Below are 20,056 nucleotides of genomic sequence, written 5' to 3'. Positions count from 1 at the left end.
TGAATGTTTGTGTCAACCACAACAGATAACGTGCTGCTAGGTGGCGCTATAGAGTCTCAAAGCCACACCTTAGGCCAGAGCTCTGTCTCTGACTAGCAGAAGCAATTCCACATGTAGCTGCCAAATTACATCCAATTCATAACCTTTTTTCTGCCTATAACACCAACTTCCTGTTTCTTAATAAAACGCCATAATTCAAACGTTCGCCATTTCAATATACTTTTGAAATTCAACAATCTGGTCGCAATTCCTCTCGGGCAACCCCTCAAGATCATTTTAGTGCTTATATGACATGATTTCGATAAACCGTCTAGGAGAAGTGTTTCAAAATACGTGATGTGCAAAAATCATAATCATAATCATAACTCAAATTCTTATAAGATTCACTATATAGTTTCAATGTAAAACTTGTTCAGATTTATACAACACACATGTCCACCAAATTTGGTTCATTTCCGTGAATGTATGTGTCAACCACAATAGACGGCGCGCTAGGTGGCGCTATAGAGTCCCTGAGCCACACCCTAGGCCAGAGGTCTGTCTCTCAGTAGAGGCATCAATTCCACAGGTAGCTGCCAAATTTCAAGAGTTTTAGAGCATGCCAAGTTGCTGAAAAAGGGCAAAACATGTCCGGTAAGAGGAAAATACTATAATAAGAATAATAATAATAATAATCTGAGCAAAAACAATAGGGCCTTGCACCTACGGTGCAGCCACTTTCAGTGGCCGCACCTCGGTGCTCGGGCCCTAATAATCTGAGCAAAAACAATAGGGCCTTGCACCTACGGTGCAGCCACTTTCAGTGGCCGCACCTCGGTGCTCGGGCCCTAATAATAATAATCTGAGCAAAAACAATAGGGCCTTGCACCTACGGTGCAGCCGCTGCTACAGCGGCCGCACCTCGGTGCTCGGGCCCTAATAATAATCTGAGCAAAAACAATAGGGCCTTGCACCTACGGTGCAGCCACTTTCAGTGGCCGCACCTCGGTGCTCGGGCCCTAAATATGAATGTAAACTTGTTATGATGAAGATGAGATTTTCACTGGCTATGTCTAGGCTGCAGATTATGAATGGTGTGGAAGAGCGCAGATTGTCAAAATGACCGATCATTGTAACCCGCTGTTGTCCTCATGTGGGAGAATTAGGCTAATTAGGCTACGAAAGACGTTATAGGTGCGTTTTTTCCTTTCCGCGGGTCGGGTCGGATTTGGGTCACAATTCGAACATATTTTTGCGGATTGGGCGGGGCGGTTTGGATCTCCTGAAAAGTCGGGTTGGTGCGGGTTTTAAAAAAAAGCCCACCCGCGCATCACTACTAAGAAGGCACTCTTTTGGATTATTACCCCACAACACTGTCACCTACTGTACTCTCAATTTGTGCATTTGTGTTAATCACAAAATGGCAAGCACTTACACCATCATAGTGTGCTTTCACCTTTGGTTTTGCCTTTCATATTGACCTTCTCCCCCATGAACAATCTCACCACAACTACTGAGGGTAGCGATGACAGCTCTGGGACTGCAGATTGTAGTCTGTCACAGTATACAGTACGTCTCCTGTGTGTGCACAATGCTCCCATGTCCACTTCAAAATGCACCAGGCAGTTGTACAGCTCCACTGCTGCCACTAGGGGGACCACAGGGGTTCTCATTCAGTGCCATACTTGGTTGAACATTACTAAATAGTTGTATTTCTTTTTTTAAAGATTTATTTTTGGGCTTTTTATGCCTTTATGTGGACAGGACAGTAGAGAGAATGACAGGAAGTGAGTGGGAGAAAGAGTCGGGGTGGGATCTGGAAAGGACCACGGGGCGGGAATCGAACCCGGGTCGCCAGCGTACGATGCAGGTGCCCCAGCCAGTTGCGCCACTGCCGGGGCCAATAGTTGTATTTCTTTCCATTGTTTGATTTTGACTAGAGAACAAAGGCAGTGTGAGAGAAGAGTGATTCAGGTGCAAGGCAAAACAACATGACAATGCACTATAATAACACTATATCATATTCTGTTGTCTCTATAGCCAACCAGAAAATACATCAATATGGCAAAGCCTTGAGAAGAAAACAGAACAACTTAAGATATGCTGTCTGTTTGGAAACACACCGCAATTGCTGTGTTTGCATTGACAAACTGTAATCTTTCACACTTTGTTTGAGGCCCGTTTAACAAGTATATCGCCTTCAACGTTGTTCTTCTTCTCTTCTCTGTGGAACTCTTCTTGTAAGAGATGTCTGTGATGAGGAGAGGACTAACACTGAGGTGAAGACTTACAATATGTATCTAATCAGAGAGGGTTAAAGCGGAGCAATTAAGGATCTTTGATTTAATGCAGTGGAGGAGGACTAAAGTAATTCACAGGCATGTTCACCAGCACGTGGGGCCAATTAAGTTTTGTTTTAAGAAACTGTGCAATCCATGACTACACAGGTACAGAACTATTCAGCACCTTGGACAGCTCCAGTACCTGAGAGATGCTCCAGCAACTGTCTTTCTTTAGGTACAACTATGAACTTCATGGTGTTATGAGCCGTGGGGCGCTGGGTTGTTGGTTTTAGAGTGAGGTGACGTCACACATGAAGTGTTACTTGTCATCATGCTTGCCTGACACTTTTTTGGCTTCTCTTGCATATCAGTTCTTTGGACTGTATACATAATCAAAAATGGAAATTATTACATTTATCTATATAGTGAGAGAACTGACTGTTGCAGATATCTCTAAACATGTTCCTCATCTGTGCCCTCAAATATTCTCTTCTGTCTAAGGAAGAACTGACACGAGGATGTAGTCAGTGAATATGATCAAATGCAGTCAATATTTCATCACTCTTTATTCACTCTTCAATATACAAATCACACTATACAAACAACAATATATGAAGATATCTTAAATTCAAACATAAGTGTATAAAAGTGTAAAAACATATATTATAGTAAAGTCCTAGTACAAAATACACCATATACAAATCCACAAAAATAGAAATATAATAATAATAATAATAGTATTCTTTCTGTCAAAAATATGTGAGCTAATTTTCTGCCACCTTCGGGAATGAAGTATTCTGATTTTATCTAATGGCATTCAGTAAATGACAAATGTACTCATAAAAGTTTACAGTGCTCCTCCCATAATGATGTGATCAAATACATAAACTCAAAATCCACTTGAAATACACTGTCAACACGAGGCATCATTTGGGGGAATGCTTTCTTTAAAATACACATATAGCACACACATTTATCAATTCATAATATCTCATAATAATTCATACATTTACAATAGAACTCAAAGGCATTGCTGAGCTGTTATGGAAGTCCTGAGTCTTTGGTAACATGTAGATGGAGCTTTGTGCAGATTGCGGGTCATCTTGGCAATGTCTTCTAAAAGGGAAACAACAGAGTTTGTTTGATTCATACAGCACACATAGCACAACATTCACATAGTCATTTGGACATTTTCTTGGCCTCTTCTTACCTCTCCCTCCCTCTCTTGTTCTCTAAGTTAGACATGTTCCTCTGCTCGAGTATCAGAGGGAATCATATCTTCATATCCCTCCTCTTCATCTAAAAGAGGATAGAAGTTAGGAGGGTTGTCATCAACTCCAGATCATACTTTTGATACATGCTTTCCTCAAAGTACCTTAAACACGTCCCTTTACTTGTCTGCATTTGATTGTATATTATACTAAACAAATCCATTTGTATTCACATCGTATTTACACAACTGTGCACTGCGACACAAATATACTGGATGAGCAGCTTGTGCATACCTTCTTGAGAGTTGTTTGATGTTTTAATTGTTTCATAGACATCCGTAGCACCTGTGTCATATAGAAATGAGTCAGAGAAAAAGAATAATTATTACTCCCATATACAGTATATTGTTCTAGGAACCAGATCATATTTCCAGATATGAACATACAGACCTTTCTGCAGTGGCATGTAGAGGGGTGTTATAGTGTCATAGACATCTGTAGTTCCTATGGGCAAGAACAGGACCAAAATCTAATCAGTTCATTTTTGAGACAGAAGCACAGAGAGGCAACCTAAAAACCTAATGCCTTTGGCCACGTACAGCTATCATACTGTAAGCAAACATTCTTACTCTTCTGCAGAGGCATATACTCTGAGTGAGAACCCTCTCCTCCTGCACACTGACTCTGGTCCTGGTCTGAACTCTGATTGGTCCTCTGGTCCTGGTCTGAACTCTGATTGGTTCTCAGGTCCTGCTGCTGCTGGCCTCTACAGGAACACAGAGATCTCTAATTTAAGTGAACAATGTGATGATGTATGAGTGATGAAGTGAAAGGATTTCAGCAGACTTTTACTCACTCTGTTGTAGTGGTCAAACATAGGCCTGCAGTGAAACGCAAAAAAAAGTCTCGAAAATGCACATATTTTCCATCTGGTTGGTTTAATTGTATGTACAATTTGGTGTTGTTAGTTAAGCAGTTGTGTTTTACGTACCTGTGAGATATTTGGAGCGATGCAGCCAGAAGACTACAAAGGAGAAGAACATTCCCACCACCACTCCCACAGCTACCAGGAGGAAGGATCCAGAATCTGACAAAGAAATGCAGCAGTCATCCAAATCTGTGTGTGTGTGTGTTTGTGTGTGTGTGTGTGTGTGTGTGTGTGTGTGTGTGTGTGTGTGTGTGTGTGTGTGTGTGTGTGTGTGTGTGTGTGTGTGTGTGTGTGTGTGTGCGCGTGCGCGTGCGCGTGCGCGTGCGCGTGTGTGTGTGTTTGTGTGTACATGCAGACCTGTAATCAGCATAAGAGAGAGTGCAGAGAACAGAGATACTGGATAATGAAGACCATTTCAAAAGAAAAAAAAGGAAACACATATTACTTGACTCCTGTTGTGTGTGAGTTTTGATTGATACTGTACTGTAGGTACAGACAGACTTGTGAGGATTCAGTGAAAGAGAGCATCATCAGCAATGACCTCATCAGTCATTAAGCTTTGGTTGTTGAGATTGTTTACAGTAATCACATCTACAGTACCTATAATGGTGACCTTCACTGTGATCCAGCTCTCTGGTGACTCTCCTTTGTCTGGGTGTCTGCACTCATAGAGGCCTTCATGTGACTTTGAGACTGCAGGGATGGTCATCTCTCCTGTGGTGGAGGTCTGCAGGAGTGTCCCATCTTTATAGAAGTCAGCACTGATGTTTGATAGCTGACGGCGATATCTACAGCGCAGAGACAGAAGATCTCCCTCAGTCACAGGATGTACAGGACTCTCCAGGATCACATCACCATCTGTGGTAAGAAACAGATTTCATTTGGGGTTTTGAACAGTTTTTTCACTTCATGAACTGAGTTTGATGAGTGTCTGCTGAACCGCCACATGGGAGGAAAAACAAATACCCATATCAAAAATGAATATCATAAATAATGTAACGTAAATAATGTAAACATTCGATTAACTCACGGTACACAGTGATGTTGACAGGATTACTCTGCTCTCCAGACTCAGACTGACACCAGTAAACTCCACTGTCTGATGGAGATGCTGAACTGATGCTGCAGCTGGATCCTGTTTCTGATCTCCAGTCAGTGGAACACTCGGATCCTCCTCCTCTGCCTGTGAACCATCTCAGTGTCCATCCAGTAGAGTTGCCCTGAACCCCACAGCTCAGGGAGAGAGACTCAGATGTAAAGATCTGGGACCAGTTTGAATGGGTGCTCACAGAGGCCAGAGACACACCTGAGAAAGTACAAAAAGGGCAACAAAGTGATGAGAAAAAAAGACCCAGGGTATTGACTGAAAATCACATAGTAATGCTGTACTGGACACAGATATAGATTTATACATCACCTGTGACCCAGAGAGGCTGAGGTTGGCTGAACTCTGTGTGATAGGCTGGCTCTCCTCTCTCTGCTCTGCACACATAAACCCCTGTGTGTCTAAGAGCAGCAGGGCTGAGAGTGTAGGAGCCTCCAGCTCCTCTGATGCTGTTTGAGACCGGCTCTAAAGAGTATCCTTTGTTTCCATGTGTTTGTGGGAACCCAGATGTTTGGGAGGCATATGTGACATGAATCAAATCAGACCTGAAGGGGGCAGTCTTGTACCAGTGGAATCTCCAGCCTGTAGTGGAGCCTCTAACCTCACAGCTCAGAGTCACTGCATCTCCTTCAGTCAGCCAGGTCTGTGAGAGGGAACTCAGAAGGGCCTGGGCTTTTTCTGCTTCAGAAGAATAGAGTTTTGGAAGATACACCACAACTGATGAAGGATACAGGAGCAACACAGTTGCATTAAAAATTAAGTCTTAAAAACGTCTTTGCTCCGATATCCATCAGATTGAACTTGTCCCATGGATGCACCAGTTGTTTGCAAAAGTGCATAGGACCAACCCCTTTTTGATACACCACAACAGCCTTCAAAAGCACAGCCTTCAGATGATATATGATATCATATCTCATAACCTATGCAACAGAACAATAGAATAAATATAACTAGAAATGTGCATCTCCGTGGAGGAGCTGCAAGAGTGGGCTTGCTCACCAGGGGGCAGTGATGTAAACGCCTGAACAGTCCCCCATTCATTTCAATGGGGAAACGACGACTGGCAGCCATCCAACATTAACAAGCAACCTACACACGGATCGGGCCTGATTTTTTAGTGTTTGTACCGCGTCGATAGCTCAAACACTCTAGGAGAAGAGGCGTCTTTAAAAAGTGGGCAAAGAAGAACAATAGATGGGCTTGCCTTGCAGCAAGCCCACTAATAAGGCCGGCATAAAGACAAAACAGAAAAGGACAGTAAACACATACTGACCAGAATAAATTGTAATGGCAACATTATCACTTTCTTCTGATGTTTTTTTCTTCTGATGTTTCTTTTGTCCTTTACAAGTGTAGTTACCACTTTGAGACGGTTGGATTTCATATTCCTTCACAAGATTCATATTCCTTCTATTACTGTAAACTCTCTCTCCATCCCTAAACCAGCTGTACTCCCAGTCACTGCTCTCTCCACTCTCTATGTCACATCTGAGAGAGACCTCCTCTTCACTGAAGAACTCTGTCCATTTTGATTTCAGGGTAATGGTGGCTTTCAGCCTGTCTGTCAAAGAACAATTCCAATTTAACTAAATATGTATGTCCACTGAATCTTAAAAATCACTCTCTAACCTTGTAATGAACTAAACCCACCTGCAACCTTTATCTCAGCTGCATCACTATATTGAGTATAGTAGACTGGGTCTCCTCTCCCAGCTCTGCACCAGTACTGTCCTCCATCAGAGACTTTAACAGAGCTGATGCTGTAGGAGTTCACATCAGTCTTGGCCACATGATCAGAGGTCTGTGTGTCTCTGTACCAGTAGAACACCAAACCAGAGGAAACGCCCAACTCACATCTCAGAGTCACTGAGTCTCCTGTGAGGAGCTGGTAGGCAGGACTTAATGTGAGTTTGGGCTTGGAGTCTAAAGAGGATGAAGGAGAGTTATTGTCAAACACCTCTCAATCACACACATGTGCACACACACACACACACACACACACAAACACACACACACACACACACACACACACACACACACACACACACACACACACACACACTTTACTTTCGGGTTTCTTTCAGCTATCTAGATAAATGCTTTTTATTAACTACAGAAGTTTATATGCATTGCAACAATGGTAAATATACTTCACCTCTGACTTCAATAGTTTTTTTGTTGCTATTTTGTGACAATGTTGGTCTTTCTGTCCTCTCTCCGTGACACCAGTATTTGCCACGATGGGAAACACTTACTTTATTAAGAGTAAATGTGCGTTCTGTTGACACAACATTGTAAATTGTGTCTTTATACCACTTATATGTCCAGCCACTGTAAGACCTTATGTCACAGCTCAGGGTGACTAACTCTCCAGTGAATACAGGACTCTGTGGAGTCATAGTCAGTGTAGCTGCAGGTGGAGCTGTGGGAGTAAATGTGGAGTGAACATGTTTTACTGGAACGAAAGTCGCACAACATGAAGAAGAGAACCACAGATTTGGGTCACTCTGGGCGGAAAACACAATAGGTCTGTGCTAGTCCAGTATTCCTGTAAGTATAATAGTATAATAGAAAAGTCAAAACATGTGAAAATGGCAAAAGTAGCATTTCTACCTGCCACAGTCAGAGTAAGCACATCACTGGTGTCTGAACTCTGAGTGGTGCCTCTCTGTGTTCCTCTGCAGGTGTAGTCACCAGAGTGGAGATCAGCAGCAGATCTGATGCTGTACTGCTGACCAGTGGCTACAGGAGACTTTGGGCTTCTGTTGAAGTACCAGCTGTAGTCCCAGTAAGTGTTTCTCCTACTTGGTATCTCACATCTGAGGGTAACATACTCTCCTCTGAATATGTCTCTGCTGTTAGGAGTCAGGGTCACTGCAGCCTTGGGTCTCTCTGTAAATACATGAAACAAGATGAATTTAACAGCAGATTAAATAATAGAAGAGCACAGTACCAGAATGATCATGTTTTGTCCTTCTGCAAAGAAGATGGAAAATACTCACTTGAAACAGTCAGTTTAACACCATCACTCTGATGAGACACCTTTGCATCTTTAATTCTGCTTCCTCTGCAGCTGTAGACCCCACTGTGGTCCTCCTGCACAGACTGCAGTCTGTATTCATCACTGTCACTCCAGCCTCTCTGTGGGTGAACCTGCTGGTCTCCTCTGTACCAGCGGTATCTCCAGTCTGATGGGGACTCTCCCTGTATGCTGCAGGTGAGAGTGATGCTCTCTCCACTGAACACTGGAATCCAGCTGGGGCTCAGGGACACAACAGCTTTGGGTCGCTCTGGAAACACACAACACATGAACCATTAGAACCAGATTTCTGTGCTGTGCATCAGGTGACAGCGGCGTACCCAGCAATAGGAGAAAGTAGCCCTAACATGGTTACTATTTTATTAAGTACAGTTATGAGATAAACCACATCAATGTTAAAGGTATACTATGCAGGATTGGCGATTTCATCGCCGGTTTCGCTTTCACTTTTCATTTTCGCTCGTTTTATGCTTGCATATTTCTCTGCAGAGCTTCCCCTACAGCTTTAGCGTGTATATTTGACAAAACTCCTCAATCGGTCAGTCTGCCGTGCCTTTTCATGAGACTTTACATGACACTTCCTGGAGTAGAGCATGGGTGCGTGCCCGGTGTCTCCTGAAGTTGCAAGTGTGGTTTTACCGCTACAGACCACTAGAGCGGCCAAAAAAACACCGTTCGACCGGTAATGACTCATTTAATCATATATAACAGTATGGAATGAATTGATTAACTGAAAAACGTTGCATAGTATACCTTTAAAATAACTACCCAGAAATTTAAAAAAGAAACATTTCCATGTTTCTTGAGTGAGGGTCACAGCAGCATGAAACCAGAAGAGAATTACAGATTTGGGTCATTCTGGGGGGAAAATGAAACATGAGAAACACACTAGGTCTGTGCTAGACCCGTATTGCTGAAAGCATTGTGCAATAGTAGGGTCAAAAAAATATAAAACAATATCAAAAAGTAGCATTTCTACCTGCCATAGTCAGAGTGAGCACATCACTGGTGTCTGAACTCTGTGTGGTGCCTCTCTGTGTTCCTCTGCAGGTGTAGTCACCAGAGTGGAGATCAGCAGCAGATCTGATGCTGTACTGCTGACCAGTGGCTACAGGAGACTTTGGGCTTCTGTTGAAGTACCAGCTGTAGTCCCAGTCTGTGTTTCTCCCACTTGGTATCTCACATCTGAGGATAACATACTCTCCTCTGAATATGTCTCTGCTGTTAGGAGTCAGTGCCACTGCAGCCTTGGGCCTCTCTGCAAATAAACGAAACAAGAAGAATCTCACAGCAGATTAAACAATAGAAGAGCACAGTACCAGAATGATCATGTTTTGTCCCTCTACAATGAAAATATAAAACACTCACTTGAAACAGTCAGAGTTAAATCATCACTCATATGAGACACTTTTGAATCTCTTCTTCTGCTTCCTCTGCAGCTGTAGACCCCACTGTGGTCCTCCTGCACAGACTGCAGTCTGTATTCATCACTGTCACTCCAGCCTGTATGTGGGTGAACCTGCTGGTCTCCTCTGTACCAGCTGTATCTCCAGTCTGATGGGGACTCTCCCTGTATGCTGCAGGTGAGAGTGACGCTCTCTCCACTGAACACTGGAGTCCAGCTGGGGCTCAGGGACACAACAGCTTTGGGTCGCTCTGGAAACAGATGGAATAACCAAATTGTATAGTAGATGACAATAGCAAATACTTAATTCACATCATGATGGGGAAAAAATACAGCTGGGTCTTTGCAGAAATACAAAATCAGTGCACCTCATAATGTTCCCATTTGAATCGTTTGTTAAAATGCAAACAAACAACAGCACAAAAAAGTTTACTTCCAGAAGTAATCGTTGGGCCACATCTTTATTAAGGCCAGTGTGAAGTGGTCAAATGCCTTTTTTATGTGGCTAATTCACTGAGTATTGTTTAGATGTGTGTTAAAAAAAATAAATAGCACAAACATAAGCATAAGCACAAGCATAACAGCCTAAATGTGTAAAAGAGCAAAAAGTAACACTTCTACCTGCCACAGTCAGAGTGAGCACATCACTGGTGTCTGAACTCTGAGTGGTGCCTCTCTGTGTTCCTCTGCAGGTGTAGTCACCAGAGTGGAGATCAGTAGCAGAACTGATGATGTACTGCTGACCAGTGGCTACAGGAGACTCTGGACTTCTGTTGAAGTACCAGCTGTAGTCCCAGTCTGTGTTTCCCCCCTCTGGTATCTCACATCTGAGCGTAACAGAGTCTCCGCTGAATATGTCTCTGCTGTCAGGAGTCACGCTCACTGCAGCCTTGGGCCTCTCTGCAAACACGTGAAACAAGAAGAATTTCACAGCAGATTAAACAACAGAAGAGCAAAGTACCAGGATTATCATATTTTGCCCCTCTGCAATCACATGCTCCCTGTTCAGCATGACTGCCGCAGGGCAGACCCCTGTTGTAGAGTGGGTATAGTTGCTCTGTAGTGGAGGAGGGTCTGTGACAGTGCGGCCATCAGGGAGTATCCCTCAGCATGCAGTCCATTTGGCTTGGGGGTGATAGACGGCGATCTGGATATGGGTAACACCCTTGCTGGCGAGGAAGGTGGTGAACTCCAAGGACTGGAACTGAGGACCATTGTCCGCCATAATTGCATGAGTCAAGCTCCAGTGGGAAAACAGCTGGTCGAGAAAGTTGATCACAGCAGCAGAGGTAGCCGTACCCATGGGAGCCACCTCAGGCCACTTGCAGTGCAAGTCGTAGACCACTACAAGGAACCTCTTGTGGTGTGGCACATTGTACAGCTCACCACAGATATCAAGCAGCAAGTGGTCCCATGGCGCAGATGCCAAAAAGATGAATTGATGTTAGCCAACAAGACCTGAACTCGACTTGCAGGTGGAGGTTAGCCTGATTACCATCGACTTTCAAAGGCTCTGCGAGACTTTAGTCTGACCAACAGCCTGTGCTAACACGGTTTCTTGCCAGCGCTGGTTGACCCGCCTCCTTTAAGTGCCTCGATTTGCTACTGGTAGATGTCAGAAAGCGGATTGCCGAGTTTAAACCAATAACAACACTCTTTCCTCTTCCTTTGCACACGCCTCTACCCAGAGCCGTTGGAGCTGCTCAAAGTTGATTGGTTCTCGACCAAAGGGGGCAGTTCCGCAGATTTCGGGAACTCAGAAATCCTTCTCAATGAGCAGTTGACCAGACCAGCAGCAAAAGCCTGAAGGCGTTGCGTCACTGGGAGGGCGTGCCAGGCTAGGTGGAGGTAGGAAGAAAGTTATCCTGGAGCTGGAAACAGGGCTTAAAATAGAATTTTGCAGTATGCGATAAGCATCACAGTGTCGAGAAAAAAATATTAAAAACAAAGCATTGGAAATATTCTCCTCTGTGAGTGATGATGGATACAAGAGTCTCATAGCAGGGGCTGGTTACAGAGATTTCTCGAGCGCAATGGATTATCAGTGAGACGTCCTACCACTGTTTCTCAAAAAGGCCCCAATGGCAAAGTTGTCACTTCTAAAAACAAATTGCACAGAGACATCATTGCCATGGACGAGGCTGGAGTGTGGTTTGACATGGTGTCACCAACAACTCTGGACAGACGAGGTGCAAAGAGCATGGCTTTAAACTTAAGCCTTATATTGTTTTCAAAGGGGCTGTGCATGAGGTGGCACAAATGCAACAACAGGCAACTAGCGCTGTGATTGCAACTTCTGTGAATGGCTGGATGAACGACACTGACTGCAGACTGGCTACGTCTTTTAAATCTGCTGCAAACTGCCTAGCAGACTCGCCAGGGCCCTGACATCTTTGTCTGAACTCCAGCCACCGATAGAGGATGTTCTGTGACTTCACAAAATGTCCAGTCAAGTTCATAAAGACAGCATTGTAAGTGTCCAGAGTACCATCAAGCATGTTGAAAATCCTGTTCCCCTCCACTACCAAGTGCAGTAGGATAGGACGCTTTCTACTGTTATGTTGCTAAAGGCCTATTCGGACGGGATTAGTTTTATGGGGGGACGTACAGTAATGCAGGTTTATCAAATGACCTCTGTAATATAAATGTCCAATTCGGACGGGACTAGACATCTCTGTCATTTTACTTGACATGGGAGGAGTAACTACGTTTACGTTCTGCCGTCACATCTTCGTCGCCGTGCACGTGATACTTTGCGTCAGGTACGTGCGGCATTTTCAGATTTGAAAGACTACACAAGTTGGTTAAACTAGCAAACGTTAGCTTTATGTTATGCCATAAGTAGTTTGAAATGGCTAACAATATCAAGCTAATAGGCAAACTAGCTAACGTCCTATTAGGAGCTGCACAGCATGTCATATTTTCATTCAGACTATGGTGGAATTGTTTTCCAATCAGGATGTGACGAAATATTACAGACATCTTTACAGAGGGTCGCGTTCGCACGGGATTAATATTACCTAAGGTAATTTTTCCAGACCGTTTTACGGAAGGTAAAAGTGTCTGTAAATGTCACCGACATACTCCGTTATGTTTACTGACATGGCGCGTCCGGACGGGACTACATTACCTGGTAATTATTACTTTACCTAATGTCACCCCATAAAACTAATCCCGTCCAAATAGGCCTTTAGATAACGACTCGTCTCAACTTTGATGCAACAACTCACTGGTTTCTTTCTCGGACCTCACAAAACACACACACACCCCTACGGTTGTATTTCTGTGTCAAAAAGTTCAACTTAATACAGGCATCCTGAATAAAGAACTAAATCTGCATGTATGTACTGTATGTATGTAGGGTGAGATAAGGTAAATTGGGACATCAGGTAAAATGGGACAAAGTTGGTTTTAGACCTTTATCTCTTTAAATATTAGCTGCCAATCAGAAAACATGTCATTATATTGTCACTACATATGTCCTTTACCAAATAAAATCATTTTGATTGGTCTAAAGTATCAGAAATGGGAGGTGCCAAGATTAAAAACATCAGTGGACCCAATAATTGCAAGGAAAGCCCCATGGCAAGCCGATTCTGTCTTAATGATCATAAGGATATTGTAGTTGAAACAAAAACAATATTATACAAAACTCTCATGAAATGTATGCTATTTCATGAGAGGTTTAAATTAATATCAAAACTTTTGGGCTATGTCCTTTACTTTTTAAGGAAAATGAATTTTAGTGACTTTGGTGTGCATCAGGCAAATTGGGACAAAAAAATCAGCTAAAATGGGACACTTTTACATTACATTTGCCATTAGCGTTAAGGTGTTAGCATATTAGCCGCATATTAGCCTTTTCACACTCAAAGTAGGCCCATACACTCACACACACTTACACACACTTGCACGCTTGTGCTTGTGCACACACGCACCCACACACACACACATCTGAACACTATCATTAAATGATTAAAAAATACAAATAAACATTGTCATTATTCTACAATTTGTTGCACATTTTTCAATTCTAAACTGACTGTCCCATTTTACCTGACCGAGTGTCCCATTTTACCTGAACACTTTCTTGGTCTGAGGTATGGTGTCTTGTGGTCTTTGAAGGTTAATATCTTTAAAAATATTATATTTGGAAGCATATTTTCTGCACAGAAATGTTGCTAAGACTCATATGAAGTGATAAAAGTCTTCACTTTCACCCTGTTTGGCATTTTAAATAGTTTTATTTGTGATCTACCAAAAAGTGTCCCAATTTACCTTATCTCACCCTATGTATACTGTATCACATGAACACAACAGTGAAATAGGAATTCTCAGTAGTGTAAGTGCACTACACTAGGAAAACATTTGTTTACACAACTATTTTTACTAACAATTGTTTTCCCAGATTAAGTCTGCAATTTGAAGGGCAATAGGTTTGCATGCTATTTTTTAAAGTAAGGTAAAAGTAAACTCTGATGATGGAATCGGAAATGCAGACGTTTTCCTCAACACACTTTTGTGTCCTCTGCCTTTGAGTGGATACTGTGATCTCTGGTACGTGAAGGCTACACACTTTGATTGTCTGCAAATGTCTGCATTTCCAATTTCATCATCCCCATGAGAGTTTAACAGGTGTGATAAATCCCTATGTTATTTTCCCATACTAAAAATCAAAAGAGACCTGATCTCCTTATACTGTGCAAAGATGGTAGCTTTTTTTGTAGGCGAACTTCAGAGGTCTATCCTTTGGACAGAATTTGATCATTGATCTTTGACCCCATTAGGGCACATGAAATCAGAATGAATCTCACCTTCAGCATGTCCAGCGTAGAAGCACAAGCTCAGCACTAGAACACAAAGAAACAGAGATACTCTTATTCCTAAAACAGAAAGCACAACCAGCAAGCACATTGATGTAAAATACTAGTCAAGATTGTGTTAAATTAATGTTGTCCATCATACAGTCTTAGGTCAATACAATGTTTGGTTATGTTGTAACCTTTGTTCTCTGAGTGAAAAGACTCTCTCTCCCCTCAGTACATATTTCATTTGTATGGGGAATCGACCTACCGAATCGAATAAGGTGGATACTCTTTAAGATACACAGGTTGTACTGGCCACACTCTTGATTAGTGCTGCATACCTGTTTTGGCATGCACCTGCATGCGCCTAAAGGCCCGATCACATTACAGGCGGCATGCGCTATGAAACCCATTAATTTCAATGGGTTGAGAGCGCAAAAACGGGTCTGCCGCTGTGCTCAGCAAAGCGCAGCACCGGCGGCATTCTACCGCTTTGCCGCTGTTGCGCGTACCGCGGTCAAAGTTGAAATATGTTGAACTTTGACCGCGGCACGCTGTAAGTGAATGGTCTTTTGCGCGGAGCCCAGCAGTAACCATAGAAATAGGAGCGGTAACAGCAACAAAAATCGTAGAACGTTATCTCAACCTAGCGGTGAGCGCAGCGCCTGTAATGTGATCGGGCCTTAATGCTTCAATTGATTGACAGACATCTCCGAGCAGCACTAAAGCTGAGCAGACACTGCGATTATTTTCAATCACGGTATTCAGCTGCTGCTCATAATTTACGCGTGAATTGCAGGGGTTTACAGCACGCAGCTCACGATTCCTGTTCTAACACTACACGCACCGATGCTGGTCTGACGGCTCACACTGTACGTCCATACACGACTCGTCAGACTCTTGTATCTGGAACTGCAATGTGAAAAAGAAAAAGAAGCCGCCGAAGTGGGAGATGCTACTTGTTTTCTCTTCTTATCTGTGTTGGCATGTGTGTAATGTGACAGGTTGAGGTAAATCGGCTCGTGACACGGCTTCAACAGTGCGATAGCCTCACAAGGGGCGACCGGGATTTCAAACAGGTTTCATTTTCATTTGATCAATTGGGCGGTGGTCGTGAGGTGTTCATTGCTTCTCGTTATCCCATGTAAACAATTGAGACAAAACTCGGCCCAATCCCCAAAATAGTCACCAGCTTAAGGTGAAGAAAGAAGATAAGATAAGACAAGACTTTATTTAATCCTACACATGGGAAATGTACACACACACTAACGCTAAGCGCAATCGCTGAAAAACATACGCGCGCGCACTCCACTCACACAAACACAGCCAAAAACGTGCGCGCAAGGACACACACACACACACACACACACACACACACACACACACACACACACACACACACACACACACACACACACACACCTGACTGCAGTACTTCATACAGTACATACCATATTTGTGGGAAGTTGGGAACATACAGTGGGTACGGGTTGAGAATGCACCTTCTCCCGCGGGACTCCCGAAGAGATCCCGCAGTGCGTCAAGCCGATTTTTTTCGAGGCTAAGGCAATGTACCCAAACAACCACCAGGTGGCAGAAAGTTTCAACTGCATTTAATGATGAAGACCGCATATCCGTCAATAGTCGACTCCTTAATCTCACTGAATCATTAAAATGAAGGTGATGACTGGCGAAATTATTCAAACGACACTTCAATGAACCATTGTTGAAATGAATGAAAATGGTTATAGAAATCGCCTACAGCCAGCGTTATAAGAAATATATAAGTAATAGTTAAAGTCTTCTTCCGTATTAAACAGATAGCCTACGGGACGCTCTTTGTTCCGTAGGCTATTTTAAGGAACTACTCAATGCACACACACTGGGTAAACTGGCGCGCTACAAACATTAAAATGTCAAATCATATTTATTTCTCTTTGTCGCCATGATATTGGGGGAAACGCGGAGAGGCGAGATGGTCAGTCCTCGTATTTGTTCTTCGCGTTTCGTTATAAGAAATATATAAGTAATAGTTAAAGTCTTCTTCTGTATTAAACAGATAGCCTACGGGACGCTCTTTGTTCCGTATTTTAAGGAACTGCTCAATTCACACACACTGGGTAAACTGGCGCGCTACAAACATTAAAATGTCAAATCATATTTATTTCTCTTTGTCGCCATGATATTGGGGGAAACGCGGAGAGGCGAGATGGTCAGTCCTCGTATTTTTTCTTCGCGTTTCGTTATAAGAAATATATAAGTAATAGTTAAAGTCTTCTTCTGTATTAAACAGATAGCCTACGGGACGCTCTTTGTTCCGTATTTTAAGGAACTACTCAATGCACACACACTGGGTAAACTGGCGCGCTACAAACATTAAAATGTCAAATCATATGTATTTCTCTTTGTCGCCATGATATTGGGGGAAACGCGGAGAGGCGAGATGGTCAGTCCTCGTATTTTTTCTTCGCGTTTCGTTATAAGAAATATATAAGTAATAGTTAAAGTCTTCTTCTGTATTGAACAGATAGCCTACGGGACGCTCTTTGTTCCGTATTTTAAGGAACTACTCAATGCACACACACTGGGTAAACTGGCGCGCTACAAACATTAAAATGTCAAATCATATTTATTTCTTTGTCGCCATGGTAGGCCTATTGGGGGAAACGCGGAGAGGCGAGATGGTCAGTCCTCGTATTTTTTCTTCGCGTTTCGTCATAAGAATATATAAGTAATAGTTAAAGCTGTTTGACTCAACATTGAACATAATTAGCCTAGGATTTTCCTATACAAATTCTGTCTCAGCCGTTCCTCACATGAATGCCTTGAAGCTCTCCCAAGCATGAAATGCAGGCATAGAATATTATTAAGAAACTCTTTATTAACGTCTTCATCAATGGACCAAAAGTCCATTGCTCCGCGATTATAAATTGCAGCGAGATGAAACCTTTATTGCACGACGTGGGGAAGAGCAGACGTGGGGCTTTCCAACGAGCCACTAGGCCTATAAGTTGCGCAAGGACGCACATATTGCATGCTCATACCAATTGTAGGCTATATGCCTTGATGACATTAAATTAAGAAATATTTCCTGATTTGGGAAACTTTTAGTTTATTTTTCTTTCCATAATACCATTCGATCTTGCTGGAAATTATCAGACTTGAGAAACACGCATTGCATCGGCAACTTCGCTGCTCAGTAGACGATTCTGCCACTTTCTGTAGAGGCCAGCAGTTCGAGATAAAAGCTGCAGATCATAGACAGAGAAAGCATATGCTCTGAGAACAGAACACAACTGCTTGTCAAGTGTAGCCGAGGGTCTGTCTACGCAGAAACAACAAGTGCATTTCTACATGTTCGTGACAAAATGTGGGGGATAGAATCGCGTTTCAGTGGGAATGCTGCAACTTATGTCTTTTTCTTCTAAAGACAATTATGTACGATATAAATGACAATTTATTTTTTTTACCGACCCCACCAAACATGACCCGCATATCATTAAAAATATTTTTTCTTGACCCATAACCGCGGGTGACCGCGGGTGACCGCGGTCGCCCGCTCGATTTGGATCAGCCCGCGCATCACTGGTAGATACGGATGCCTGCTCTTCAGAGCCATCACCACAAAGGAGCACTAGAGCCTGGTGCAAAACCACCAACTGGGATGGATCGAAGGGCAAGCAAGCACTGCCACACAACGTCAAGACCTTTGTCAACACTAAGCAGAAAGTTTCCTACGATGGGGAGAAGTGGCCGCAAGGACTGCATCGATAAGATCAACGAATGCCTTCGCAAGCCCCGAAACCCTGGCGATACATTTTCTTTCCTTTAATTCAATAAAACATTGTTTATCTGAAGAACTTTTCCGAGGTTGTCTTGTCTACCAAATCCTAAACTTAAATAGAGTAAACATTTTATCTTATGAAAAAACTCTTAGGGGGAACAGTTAGGCAGCCCTTCCTCCATTATCGTAGTACTATAGGCAATTTAGAGGGGTCAAAAAAAACTAATAAAGTAGGCTAGACTAAATGTGTCACTTTAGTGATTGGCTCTTTCAAATGCAAATTAGGTGGATGGGCTTTTGAATGGGCCTGCTGCAGGTGAGAGGACAAATCCTACGAATTTATTGTTTTTAGAAAGTGCCATTATCATTGCCATATTCTCTTAAAACATAGGCTATATATTTGAAAACGAGTTGATTAAAGGCTTCTAAAGGTGTGTCTATAATATGATAAAAGCAGAGATTGAGATGTGTGTTTGGAACAGTTTTTCAAATCCCCCGGGGGTATTTAGACTCCAGGGTGTTAAGCACTCATTCACAACTGTCCCATCGCTAAATGCTCTCTTGTGTTGCGTGATCACACAAGTATACCTGTCGTAGTGTGCTTTTAATTTGATATGCCTAATTATTATCTCCGCCAAGGATATAGGATGAACAAAGTCTATGGATTTGCTATCCAGTAGCCTAATAATTAGGCTATGTGCCACGTCCGATTTCGCAAGTGGTGTAATAGGCTACATTTAAAAACAGACAGCCGCCTGTGAGATCCATTTCATGAAGAGCATTATTGTCTTGTGCGATCATTCCCCCTCCCCCACACTCGTCTAACCAGTTCACTACATTATAGCCTATAGCCTATGCGGCACTGAGGACGACACTTGAGCCCGACACTATGTCAATGTAAAAATGTGTGTGAGTGCGCGCTGAACCACGAATTAACATATTAACTTTTCTTTTCAGCAGACATCGCAAACATAAACAGAATCTTAAAACAGGAAATCTTTCATTTCTTTTAATAAATCGATTCATTTTGTTTTGACGGGTTCCGGAGAGGTTCTTCGACTGGGTTTCGAACCCCGGTCGCTGGCGTACGATACCTATGCTTCAACCACATGCGCCACAACTGGGTGTGAATTTCGAAAGGCTTTATTCGGCATATGTAGCCTACTTGAACGTCGCCGTAGCCTACTTGAACGTCGCCGGTTAAAATGAACAAGCCTCCGTTTTAAAATAGCTTAGGCCTACACATTTCTAAGTATTCCTAGCATGTAAATGTTGCCAAAATGTCCATCTTGTCCATCTCTTTCGTCTTCGCCTTGACGTTGACAATAATAGCCTATTCACGGAAATGCGGTCTTGTAACCGTAGCCTAATGAATTCATGAATTAATCTAAGGTTGCCTTTCGAGTAGCCTATTTCAGGTTGAATTGAAGGCTATTTCCTTCTGATAGGCCTATAGGTTTCTAAAACCATTTTCATTCATTTCAACAATGGTTTATTGAAACGTCGTTTGATTAATT

General features: G+C 42.8%; 1 protein-coding gene across 1 annotated transcript; it reads right to left on the bottom strand.

Annotated features, from left to right (window-relative positions):
- Positions 1–3,498: 3,498 nt before the first annotated feature.
- LOC134059543 (Fc receptor-like protein 5) lies at positions 3,499–11,175 on the bottom strand. Its single transcript, XM_062515988.1, has 17 exons — positions 11,115–11,175; positions 10,572–10,850; positions 9,914–10,201; positions 9,525–9,803; positions 8,508–8,795; positions 8,119–8,397; positions 7,156–7,428; positions 6,779–7,066; positions 5,818–6,183; positions 5,431–5,706; positions 5,001–5,258; positions 4,464–4,559; positions 4,329–4,353; positions 4,102–4,238; positions 3,923–3,976; positions 3,767–3,817; positions 3,499–3,560 (listed from the first exon to the last, which is right to left on the bottom strand). Exons 1-17 carry the CDS (start codon positions 11,173–11,175, stop codon positions 3,499–3,501), a joined length of 3,360 nt encoding a protein of 1,119 aa, XP_062371972.1.
- Positions 11,176–20,056: the final 8,881 nt, after the last annotated feature.

Source organism: Sardina pilchardus, chromosome 16, assembly GCF_963854185.1.
Source record: "Sardina pilchardus chromosome 16, fSarPil1.1, whole genome shotgun sequence".
Lineage (NCBI taxonomy): Eukaryota > Metazoa > Chordata > Actinopteri > Clupeiformes > Clupeidae > Sardina > Sardina pilchardus.
The sequence above is the reverse complement of the archived record's forward strand: the minus strand, read 5'-3'. Positions and strand labels throughout refer to the sequence as shown.